Source organism: Homalodisca vitripennis, chromosome 3, assembly GCF_021130785.1.
Source record: "Homalodisca vitripennis isolate AUS2020 chromosome 3, UT_GWSS_2.1, whole genome shotgun sequence".
NCBI classification, from domain to species: Eukaryota; Metazoa; Arthropoda; class Insecta; order Hemiptera; family Cicadellidae; genus Homalodisca; species Homalodisca vitripennis.
The window spans coordinates 101191788-101205118 of NC_060209.1; the positions used below are offsets into that span (position 1 = coordinate 101191788).

The window sequence follows — 13331 nt, forward strand, 5'->3', positions numbered from 1 at the left end:
AGATAAATACAAACTACTACAACCATACTACGGTTATGTAGTATGACCTCATATATTACGACCTTAGCAAACGTAAGCATAATAATCTGCATTGTCGCTTGATGTGAATTTGTTCCAGGGCCTCATTACGTCTCTCTAGTCAAAGAGCTTTTAATTATAAACCCTTTCTAAGGAGCTTTCGACTCTATATTATGAATTTACAGCCGGAAAAAAGATCCGTAATTAATTATTCATTATAATATTTTCCTTATTTAAATATTTAACATAGTTTTTTGTCGTCTTTGTTTTTTTTTTTTTTTTTTTTTTTTTTTTTTTTTAATTTAGGATTAAATTTATGAAGAATATTTTTACTTATAGCTAAAATCGTTTAATACTTTTTACTCTAAAAACGCTTCATGAACATATATAAAAATTATCTCGTTTGAAATAACACATAAATGTCACATATAATTGTCTTCTGGGATAAGGATTTTTGGGTAGCCTTAAATGAGTTATGACTGTTATAAAAATACAATGATATTTATTTCACAGATATTATAATAAAACAAATTTGAAACGTTTCATGTAGTTTTCTATAAAGTGGTCTTACTTTTTTATAAAATCGTACATTGTTTTAACCTACCAATGTCATTGTTTATTTACTTATTAATTATTGAGTATATTGTAGGTACAAAGCTTAATTCTCCTCACTGAAACCAATTATTAGAAAACCTGAGTGTGACAGAACAACCAATCACTCATATAGAAACTGACAAGAGGTAATTGTTCTCAGAAGAAAATGCTTTACAGCTAATTCCAGGAAAATCGTAATAAAGGCAATAATGTCAGTTGTGATATCATCAATAAGTCATTATTAAAGCAGAAAAACTGGGGTGATTAATTATGTATATTGGAAATAACGTAAAAGAAGAAATTTGTTGGAAATATAATTATTGGTAATATTCTTAACGATGGGTCATAAATGGAAAATAAACCTATGTCTTATGACGGATAACTTATTGTCATCAGAATCAAGTAAAGAAAATTGCTATTCTGAATGTTATGGACAATATTGCTTTAAGTAGAAGTAACATAATTCGTGTCATATTTTAAGAGGGAATTACATGATAGGAATATACGTTTTCCTAAGTTGCAATCCATGGTCAATTATAGGCAACCATTTTATCCATTGAATTCCAAACATTCCCGACATAAATCTTCGTAATGCAACGCCATATCTAGGATCACCTCAAAATTTAAATGCTTATAGTCAGGAGAATAAAACTGTTTCTTAGTGCGTAGCTATGAAATAACAAGATACTGTATAGAACTTCGATACCAACTTTAGTTCAAAGGTCCATAACAAACAAAATAAGGATGAGGAAATATGCCTTAGTTCTGAAGTCCCAACCCTTTAATCCCATAGGTAACCAAAAACACTTGTTATATTAAATATTCGTCCGTGCTTCAATAGGGCACCAACAATGACTTTGGACTTATCATCTACGCTTTGGTTACATTTTTAATACTTTAATCGAAACTTAAAATAGATATTACTTCTTTATATAAATACAGAGCAATTTTCAGATTATAAATCTGCCTAAAAAGACACTAGTGATGTACATTGTTTAATTTATATTGTATTTTTGATATCTCATATTGATATTGATCATGGTCATTCAATTCTTGTTTGTTTTTTTTTTTTTTTTTTTTTTTTTTTTTTTTTTTTTTACTGAAATATATTTGAATGATGATGTATGTTTCATACGTAAGCCCAAGTTACTGGCCAAGATAAATCTCCATGACACTTGCGGGGTACATAACCTCCATGGTATGCCTGGTGTGTTCGCTGGCATCGTCGGTGCCCTCATGGCCTTTCTCGCCAACAAGGATAACTATGGATACAAGTAAGTCTCTCATTGTGTAAGTTTAAATGATGTACAATGGATATCCATGACACTTGCGGGGTACATAACCTCCATTGTATGCCTGGTGTGTCCGCTGCATCGTCAGTGTCCTCGTGAACTTTCTTAAACAAAGAATCTACGTATCGAATTACACAAAATTTAAATTTAAAGGTGGAAACATGAATAAATCATGGAGGGCTAAATCTTACTTCATTTATTTTTTATTGTGATTTCTATTCTATTTTGTATCACTTATCTAGACATATACTACTATGTTATTTTATAATTAAATTAACGTCAAATTATTTTATTAATTTTTCCTCTTTTATTTATTAATTATATTTATAAACTATCCATCTAAGAAGATTTATTCGAATAACTATAAAACTAACAGGTTTATAATTTTACAGTTATGTCACGAACCAAATAATGCAGTTTTAAAACTTGTACTTAAATGTCATAATTGAAACATTATATAATATATATTTATTTATACAATAATACTAAATAAAAATACCGTACATGTTATACCGACCTTTATATCACTATCTTTGCAATGCTGTAGGCGAGGACATAATAAAAACAGCCAACTGGGTTTGGTTTGTGAAATGAGTAACTAAATAAAATATGTAATGACAAAATCCTAATACTACAACTAATTTAAATTTTTGAATAAGTAATCGGAATGGTATGGATATTAAAATGAAATACCTCAACTTCCAAATGTCTTTTTTAATTTAGACCACTATTAAAAACCTGAAACTTAATTTTCATGTTTTTAATCGGTATTTCAATTATTTATTATTATTAGATTACATTAAAGTATATTTATTCAAATCTTTGTCCCTTTTCATTTGTTTGTCAAGTAATGAGCCTTTTAGACCGCGAAAAAATGCATTTATTCTATAAGTATAACATTCCCACTCATACGCTATTATCTATGGTGAGATGCTAGCGTCTTATAATGTGAGTTACCTTGATTTCTACAGCAGAACATTGTGTTTGTTCCCAGCCTGTACGTGCACTTCCCGGCTCGAGTACCCGCTGATGGACCGGAAGTAGCGGATGCTCAACAAGCTGATCGGGATCTGCAGCCCAACGTTGGGCGGAGTGCGGTAGAGCAAGCCCTGTTCCAACTTCTAGCGTTGGGCATTACCCTGGTCGTGGCTGTCGTGACCGGGGCAGTCACAGGTACAACCAGTTTGAGGTTTGATCGTGCACGGGGTTTAGTTAATAACAATACTAGTCAACTTGATCTATAAATGATCTATAATTCTGGTTTCTAATAATGCTCCAGAGTTTTACTGAAGGTACAGAAAGGTAACATTCTAAATCAATTATTACAAGTCATACTTATATGCAGTAAACTATGACTGAGAGTATGATGTGTTGGTCAAGGGTTCATCTTGAAGGGAAAGTATTGGGAGGAGTTCGAAGAGAACTATGATGATGAGCCCTACTGGGAGATGCACGAAGACACGCATCAGAACTCCAAGTACTCCAAGGTCGCTCCACTTCCGCTTCCACAAGAACTCCCTCTCCGTCACGGAATCGTGTGTAGACTATTGATCTTGCTGAGTTTTAATTCCGTTTCGCTTTTTGTCGTATTGTCTGTTTCCCGTTTCGTCCATCGATTGTCTCGTCTGAATGTTTTCTTTATATTATTTTACTTTTGCTTCATATATGTCATGACGTTTTTGTTTTCTTTAAGTGTGTGCATGCTGCCCACTCGTTTAAGAAAGCTACATTTAAGTTTTGAAATTTAGCAATTTAATTGAAAGAATATCTACTTTTCATCAAGGCATTCATACAAAAGACACTAAACTATACAAACCATTTGAAGGATAATTTTTCAACCTGCCTTAAAATACACTGATGTTTTGACACTTTTGTTATGTTGAACATGAAATTTCACTTAAATCATGCTAAACTACTTGATTTAATTCATTCATTTTAGGCACTTATTTTATGGTCTAAACGTTTTCCACACAATATGTCCCTAATCTTATAAAGTAAGGTAGTTTGGCCCGACTTAGTGTCCGCCATCAGGACCTAAAATTAATACAAACTATCCGTATTCAAAAAAAAACAATCAATTCTACAATTTTTCAAATACATATTACCCAGCATTTTTATTAGACACATCCTATCATGTACATGTCCAAATCAAACAAAGACATACCTTCTTCTTCACGGCTCTCAGCTCTGACAGTGGATAGCAGGGAAATTAATGCATAGTTACGAAGGTATTGCCATTTTTGCTGAGTGAGCTTGAGGTTTCTTTTCACAAGGATGTGTTAGTGAGATATCTAAAGAAAATGTACAGATGATTGAATCCACTTTTTTCGCACGTCAAAAATGCCAAAAATAACCAATACCTAAGGTATTGTATATACTGTATATATGTCTTACCGTATGGGTGATATAAATATGTTATGTGAAGTCTTTGTACATAAATTAAGTTACAAGAACATTAGATGGGAAATTATGGCACAAAATTAGTTATATTATTTATACGTAAATTTTATTTTTTTACATTTTCACAGCGTACACGTCAAAACACTATTATCATCCCATCATTTTATTTTAAAATTTACAGAAATGATAAAACTTTGCACTTTTAAAAGTATAAGATTGGAAATAAACTGAATTTCTCAAGATTTTTGAAATACTTGCGAAACACTATTTTAGATACGATATTTTGCAAAATCTACTCTATAAGATAATATATATTTTTGATACTGTCAAACATTTTCGTCCTGAAAGGGTTAGGAATGTTACGGTTCTATTTTCTTGACCCTCAGTCAAAAAACTAACAGGCAGTGTAATAAAAAAAATAATCAATACCTAACATAACACGCTGCAAATAAAACGTAAACGTAACCAATTCAGTGGAATTAAAGCACACGACATATAAGAACAATACCTTCCAAGTCGGCACTTCTCATAACATAGAATGTTTTCCTGCTTCCCCTCCAAGAATGGTCTCATAAGAACCCCATGAATAACTCCAATGTTGTATTTTACATTTTCTATATTTTGTGCTATGAACTGACTATTTTGTTAACAATGTTTGCTCCTTTGTGTTTTTTGTTTGAATGTTTTGGTTTTTAATTAAAACTACTAAAACCTTATACTAATTTTTCACACTACGAATATGTTCGTCTGTTACCTTTAATTGCCAATGTCTATCTTTCTAATCAAATAACAATAAAATATAAACTAAGATTCTTATAGATATCCAAGAAAATAAATATCAGTATTTTTTTACTGGTTGTAATTTGGATACGATACTGATAAACATATTCGTGCTATGTATATTAGGTGTTTAAATATCAAAGTAAAGGTAATTTTCAGGCTAATTTTTATTGTATCCAAAAATTTATATATTGCTTATTTAATTATAAAATTTCTAATGTAATAATTTCTAAAATTTCTAATTCTAAAAATTCTAACCAAAAGATTCTAGTAAACCATTGTATTTTTCAATGGGGAATCATACAGTATTGTATCTTGAACTTTAAAATCAATAAATTAGGTTTTATCCAGTTCAAATAAAATAATTCTTGTCAATAAATTTTACCAGTTATCACAAAAGTAAACCATATTTTCACTGTTTAACGTTTATTTACTGAAGATGGCTCTCCATATCGAAGCCGAAATATTTCAAGAAAATAATTGTTTACGAAATGTTTCGGCGCGGTTTTTTTAAACCGGCAGATTTTGATGTTATATTTGACATTGCCCACGTAAGCTTATGCACTAAGCACAACAATTATGAATGTTGAGTTTAGCTCCAGTTCACCTTCCTTTCAATGCAGCAGCTGAGATCTGAGACTGTCACAGACATTACATCGTTGACGTAGACGCTCAAACGATCTCTGTTTTATGAGAAATTGAGTATTTAAGTATATCTCGGACTTAAATATTGATATACTATTTTAAACTTTAATGGAAACAAAATTAGTAACATAAAAATATAGTAATCATGAGTATATATTTTTAGGTTTCATTTAACGTTGTCGATGTTGATGTTACGTTATCTCACTAAATCTCTTATTATACCAAAAGATACTGCACACCCCGTGTAGTCGTATATATCTGTCTCTCCATTGTTTTAGATCATCATTGTCTTCAGGTCTGTTGATCATGTATTTTCAGTTATTCAACTTTACGTCTATACTCTTATATTCTCTTTAGGTTTATATTCCTAATTGTTGTCCTATTTCAGAATTTTTGATAACTTTTGCTGTTAAATATTTGAAATTACAGTTTTTACTTTTTATATCTTTTGTAAGTTTATTTTCTTTTAGAACTCTAAGTATTACATTATCTTTATTTATGAAAAACTAATCTCTAAATTACTCGGTTCTGAACAATTGTCTTCTGGACAATGTTGCTGTTTACTGTATGAATCTTCAATAGTTGGGGTTTTAACATTAAAATTAAATTTGATCTTACTTACCTTATATTCCATGCTAAAGAGGGCTTTTTTATCCTTATTTTTCTTGCCTTCCTGGTCTTCGAAAACGCAAACTGGAACTGCATCTCCTGCCACGAATAAACTAACTGCATCTACTTCTGGAACCTTTTAACTATATTCCGCTGTCGTCACGGAAAACCCCAAATTAATGGTACTTTTTTATTTTAGTAGGTGAATGCTGTTCACACAAAATTCGTTATTTTACTTTTCTGTTTGATTACCTTACCTACCAACTAAGCTCTCAGTGCTTTATTTCATTCAACTTGGGGTATTACATTAAATTATTTTACGTTAATCATTCTTTATCAGGTCCTAACCATTCACTTTTTACAATATACAACAACGTTGTACCTGATGTTCATTAGACATAAGAATTATTCAATTGTATACAATCACGTAAATCGTTGTTATTATGATTATTTCATTCGAAAAGTGCTCAGTGTTCATCTGCATTACAACGTTTACCATAAGGTATAGACAATGCAAAATATATGATAAATTACTGCCATTTAAGTATTACTTCAGCTTCTTATAGAATACTTCAAGAACGTCTAAAGATGGTCTTAAAAACGTGTATAGTGATAACTTCTTCATTCCTTACGGAACGCTTTTAGCTAACATTTTACTTGTCGTGCTCAACAAAGTTCATCGCTATATCATTTAGTACCACAAGTCTAAAGATCTTATCGTAAATAATAAGTAAGCAATTAGATAGAGCACAAGTTGAGATAAGATTATACCGGGATTATACAATCCACGTTATACATGACTGACCTAGACTTGTTGAAAAAACATCTTGAAAACGAGGTCATTAAAAATTTACAAATACTGTTCTTCAAAAAGACATCTGAAGTTTCTACGAACTATTTCTGAAAGTGTACTTTTGTATTGATTTTGATTCTTTGCTTAACATTTCTATTATTTCGATTGGTAGTTTGATCAGATACATCACGATTATTTATATTCGAGCTCTACATAGTGAGTTATCATAATATTTGGACTTATTCGATAGCTTATGTGTATGATTTCTTCCGCAATATATATTATTATTACTAAAATTAAAACACCTATTAGTGATTTCTGTAAATATAGTAAACTTAACTGATGAACTTGGTCTCTGATGGCATAGAAGATATAGAATCACAGTGATAAATAGTTGTTATTTAGACACTGTAGAATACTTACTTCGGTATCCTAAAACACAGGTTATGGAAACACATAAATACTACTTCTTTAGTTTCTTACTGGCTGGTATCTCTCTATGATTCCTTAGTACTACACATTTTGATTGATACTTTTCTTATCAGAATATAACAAGCGATTTTTTTTATAGTTCCTACTATATTTTCAATGATTCGTGATATTGACACTATAACCTTTCTACATGCTGGAATAATTTTAAAAAATGTTTTCCACCGGCATCTTTATTTGGATTTTAAGAGATCAACTAAAATCTCTGCATCGCACCATATCTCAATGTACGAAACACACAATTTTGAGGTAAGTAATATTTGGATACAGCCCATCTGGATCTGAACTCCGTACCATTTACATATCAAGTCGACGAACCTGTGAAGTTTAATGAATAAATCATCGGAGATCTTCTTTTGTATGAGAAAATGTGTTCATGCATAATATTTAATAGAAGTAGTTTTTAGTGGAACCCATTCTATCTTCTTGCACTCGAATTTTTAAATCAGTCATCGGATATTCTCACCTGCATGGCGTGGTGCCCCTAAACACCATAAGGATATCAGGACCTCTGAACCCATTATTTCTGTGCCAGACGCTAATGGATTTCAAATGGGATTTCATAGGGTACTCCCACATGGATAGTGAATTATCCATTATCGAGGTCGATGAATCTTGTTGGTACAGCTTCCTACGCACATACTCTATTTCATCTAATAATTCTGTACTAGCATGCAATGGTATCAAACTCAGAACCTTTTAGTAGGAGCGTATTCACAAACCACACTTAAAGAACAAACTATTCCTAGGCTTTCTTTATGAAGGGAATGAATATCGGAGAAAATTTCTATTTATATGATATATATATATATATATATATATATAGGTATTTCTGGGAAAGGTAATTTTACTCATATCCTCACCCCATCCCTTCTCGCTACACTAGGCTTTGAACCTCCACCAGCTGCCTCCTTGAGCACCATCGTCTGGGTGAAGAAATCTATGCATGCATCTATGACTTCACTTTCGAAAATTGAGAGAAATTACCTTGTCTGATATTACGGTTTGCTACATTAGATCCGCATGCATGAGACATCTAAAAGAGACGTTTATCGAAGAAGTGTACACTCATCAATTATTTTATTGGCGTTAAAAGTAATATTAAGGAAGATATGTGCCTTACTGATTTTCAATTGCACGTAGTCAGCATTCCTGCACATATTAGAAAAGGCCTTTCCGGCCTTATAATTCATGCTTTTTCGGAAAAATGTACAACTTTCCTGGTAAAATGTACAGCGAATTAAATTAAATTTTCAGTCTTCATTTTTTTTATTTTTTTAGTGGAAGATTTGCTTTTTTTATTTATTTAAATACAAATCGAATTTATATTTAAAGAGTATTACTATAAATAATTACTAAATTTCTTAAATATAAAACGTTATTGTTTTAATGTTAATTGCTAACTAAAAAAAAACTTGAAATAGTTTTCTTTAAAATATTTGTATAGTTTTTAAGAATTTTTACTATTTATCAAACACATTGTCGTTATATCTGCAAAGATTTCCGTGGAACCCTCCCTCCTATGGTATGATAATTATATCTTAATAAAGTTTTTTTTTCTCAGAATTACTTTTACCGAAGATTTATTATCGGGTTTATTCTGTCATTTCCTATTTACAACTTATAAACTGTGAAGTGAGTATATAAAGAATATTTTTAGTTTATCAACTATTTTTAAATTTGTTCCATGTATGTCAATATATTAAAAACCTACTATTTGGCAAAGAACAAATCTTGCTTTAATAAACTTTGGTCGTAAATTGCAGGAGCTATCTTAAAGACCCTGGCAACAAAGACTGGAAAAACTGGCGAGGAATATTTCTTTGACGACTCGGAACACTGGGAGATCGAAGGGGACGAAGACGAAGAGGATAGCAAACACCACGAAATCCACGAGCAAGTTGTGGACGATAAGTGTTAGATTACATTGAATTTTACAAAATTTCAACCATTGGGAGCAAATAATCTAAATCAATAAAATTTTAAGTGTATTTTTACTTTGATGAATTATGAAGTATTGTACATGTTTAACATCTACTTTTTTAGTCTGTGTTTTTTATAACGTTTGCAGTGTAATATAAAATAAACGTTTAACTAAAAAAATTTGTTTTCTTCTAAATCAAATCACTAGTACTCTACCACTGATATTGGTATAATTATAAGAGCATTTGGAAATCCACATATAATCCAAATAACAATAATTAAGGTTCAATGAAAATAATTTGCAGCGTCAGATCGATATATTATTCTGCATGAGTTTCACTTAAATATTAATTAATTCAATTAATATACCGTTCGAAATTGCCTAAAGCTAAGATTATTTTCATAAAAATCGTTGAATAAAATAAAAGTGTATTCTCAACAAGAGCTGGGACTTTACGCAGTCACCGGATTATTTTGACTTGGCACAAGGTTTTTGAATAAGTGAACAAGCCAAAGTAGAATAGGGAAATGTCAACCTGTCAGGTGTTGTGGCGCACCGCAGTCTGCAAGTGCTTCCTGGCCACAAGAGTGTTAGTTTATTCATAAAAGAACATGTGACATACCGTACCTTGTCACACTTTGTCATACTTAGTGTTTGTTACTTGCTCGATTTAGTGGGCTACAAAACATTTAAATTAATGCTAAAGAGGTGACTTTTAATGCGTTTGTTTATAAATATTATTAAAAGGTAACGTCATCCCTTCATTTTTGTCTCTTTGCGTAATAAATGTATAACATTTTATCTTAAATTGACTTGATTTTATTCGAGCCTGATCTAGACTAATAATGGTTTTACTCATGCAGTATTGTATTCCTATTATATCAAAGTGTTTAAATTATTAATAAATACCAATTTCAATTACAATCAATACTATAGAATTTCTGTTTCTAAAAATACGTTTAAAACTTAAGAGCTTCATTTGCACGTATAATATTAAAATTTCTAAAATTCAGATATTAGTTTTTGTACAAGTGTTTCTTTTTATATATAAAGTATGTTAACAAATTGTGCATTATAATTCTAAAACATTCCAATTTAAATTTACTGGACATAAATAATCTAAAATAATGTACGAAAACTAGAATAGTATACACATTTAGTTTAACGATAATTGTTCAGTTATTATTTTTTTATATTAAAAATGTGGTGAATTTAAATTCATACATAATTTTTATTACTGCATGATAGCATTCACCCAATATTTCTATATAACATTCAAATTAATAAACTTCTGAATAAATATATTTTAACTTCATTACCTAAATTCAGTCTTCTCTCCAAATTTATAAATATCATTACTTTTAATGTAAGAGTTAGTTCATATAATACCGAAAGAGAATTACTATTGCATGATTTATGATAACTCTAAACAGTAATTCTTCAACGTACAAATGTTGAACAGTTCTCTATTTGGTAATGAAGAACCAGCTGACTCGGTAGAATTGTAACCCAGATTTATAATAACAAAGAGTCAAAGAATGTTGTAACTCTCAGAGACTCTATTGATGAGTGAGTCTGAGAGGATATATGGCTTGGGGACTTGCATGAATGGGTAGGAGTCCCAAAGTGTACAGTCCCAGGACTAGTAATTTAGCCTTTTCCCTACTTTGTTTGATAGTGTTTTCTTTGCAGTTCTTTGTAAGTAAAGCATCTTAAAAAGAAAGGTTTCTACGAGAAGTCTAGATACCACCGGTAATAAGTGCCGTGTCTCCAAATGCAAATTTTATCATTAAGACTACGAGTACACAGATAGTATGGTATGTAGTATTTTGTGTACTATTTCGAATGAATTTACTTAAAAATAATAACCTTTAAAATCCTACTTCCTACCCATAATCTAACGTTATGTTATAACACAACTAATGTTATAAGTAGTATAATATACCATTTGCACTTAAAAGAAAGCAAAATTAATAAACTTCTTGATTTCCACGGAAAATCATTTTCAATAACCTATAATTCTGTTGAGATTTATTATTTAAACTATTTTCTTAAATATAGTGAGTATGAGGAGATAATATATTCAGTATCTTTTACACCCAAATTTTAAAAATATTGGACCTCTTTTTAGTAATTAAATATTACTAAAACTCCGGCCAAACTGTTACTATTAGTTAACTGTATTAATTATAGTATTCTTAGCAATTATAATAAGAAAACGATGTTTTTATTGCACAAATTTTGGGAACTAATAATCTGAACTTATTTTAAATTCACCTAGTTAAACGACAATGTATACAATTTTAATTTTTTTCTTTATTTTAAAGTTTAGTTAAAAGCGCTCTTTTTAAATACAATTTGTACTGGCCATTATATGTTGTTTCTGGAATTCTTAAAGAATTGTTAATTAGTTCAAATTGTTAATAAGTTAAACCGTTTTGCATTCCGCAAATATATTGTACCAAACATACAGTTATTTGTAACTTGTATCAGTACAGACTATAGTAAACACATATATCATGTTCCTGCACTCTATAAATGACAAGGTGACGAGATGATCACGTCAGATAATCAATTGACATTGACAAGTGCCACCACTACCTCCGCAATTATGTCAGAGCTAATATGCTAATTAACTATATTAGTCTTAGTGGTTTCGATAATAGGTAACAACCACAATTTATCTCAGATCTCTTTAGGATCTTGGATTCACTCTGAGCCCAACGTTATTCTTTGGTTAAACGTTTGTAAACGAAACTATAGTTCTCTTTATCTGATGTACAAATGCTTTGCTGTTACTAACTAATGAACAAACAAAATGACTAAATATTTTGGGACGAAAGATATATCATAAAGAGTTTGAAATTATAAGATAAGTAATTTTAGTGACAGTTTAAATCTGGACATATCTTAATAGTTAATACATATCTTAATCATATGAATCTTAGTAACCCAAATATCGAGTTAAGACTATACTAAGACATTAAATACTTATAATTTCCTCGAAATGTGTCTGACATTTTTATTTTATGTCGAGAGTGTTTTATATCATCTATATTTTATAGCATGCATATCATGAATAATTTATATAACGAACATCTTGAATATATTTATATCATTTATGTTTTATACCATCAATGTGCGCATATAAATATCCATATAATCTAGTTTGAGAGGAGCCTTGGACTGGACAGTTATTAACATATTTAAATGAATTGTGATGAATTTACTATATTGATTTTTATTGATACGTAATAGTTATCCAGCCAAACCCAAATTTACATTTACAATATGGTGGATGTCTCTATTTTAAAAAAACTCGGTTTATATCCAAATGCGTCGCCAATAGTCGCCAGACGAAAGCAGAATAATCCAAAACATGTGCGTGAGTATATCAGTCTATATTCTCGCATAAACTATTTTACTCTATTCTTAACTTGGTACCGTTCCATTAAAGCGGGGACACTATTTCGACAGGCTTCAGTCATGGAATTATGTTGGGTTTATGATATAGCAATACGATATATATATATATATATATATATATATATATATGTTATACATGTTCGATATTAGTACATTCCTATATGCTACATCCAGCATAAGTCCATAAGTATTATTTAAGTTCTAAAAACAACTTTTTGAAATATTCATCACACGATTATACTTTTTGGAATAAATATTTGTATAATATTTATAAATAGTTTGTAACACAGTTTCTCTCAATACTTATTATCTTCAAACAGCTCATAATCCACAATTTCAAACTTGTGTATTGTATTGGTAT

The 13331-nt window shown here is 30.3% G+C and overlaps 1 protein-coding gene across 3 annotated transcripts in view; it reads left to right on the forward strand.

Annotated features, from left to right (window-relative positions):
- Positions 1 to 9741, forward strand: part of LOC124357251 (ammonium transporter Rh type A) — a 36763-nt gene extending 27022 nt beyond the window's left edge. For 2 of the 3 annotated variants that reach the window (XM_046808811.1, XM_046808812.1), the window contains exons 8-11: positions 1753 to 1886; positions 2899 to 3077; positions 3285 to 3439; positions 9387 to 9419. In XM_046808811.1, coding sequence (XP_046664767.1) covers positions 1753 to 1886; positions 2899 to 3077; positions 3285 to 3439; positions 9387 to 9398 — 480 coding nt within the window. In that variant the 3' untranslated portion in view covers positions 9399 to 9419. Of the gene's footprint in view, positions 1 to 1752; positions 1887 to 2898; positions 3078 to 3284; positions 3440 to 9386 lie in introns of all 3 variants that reach the window. The other variant, XM_046808813.1, reaches the window with a different exon arrangement.
- Positions 9742 to 13331: the final 3590 nt, after the last annotated feature.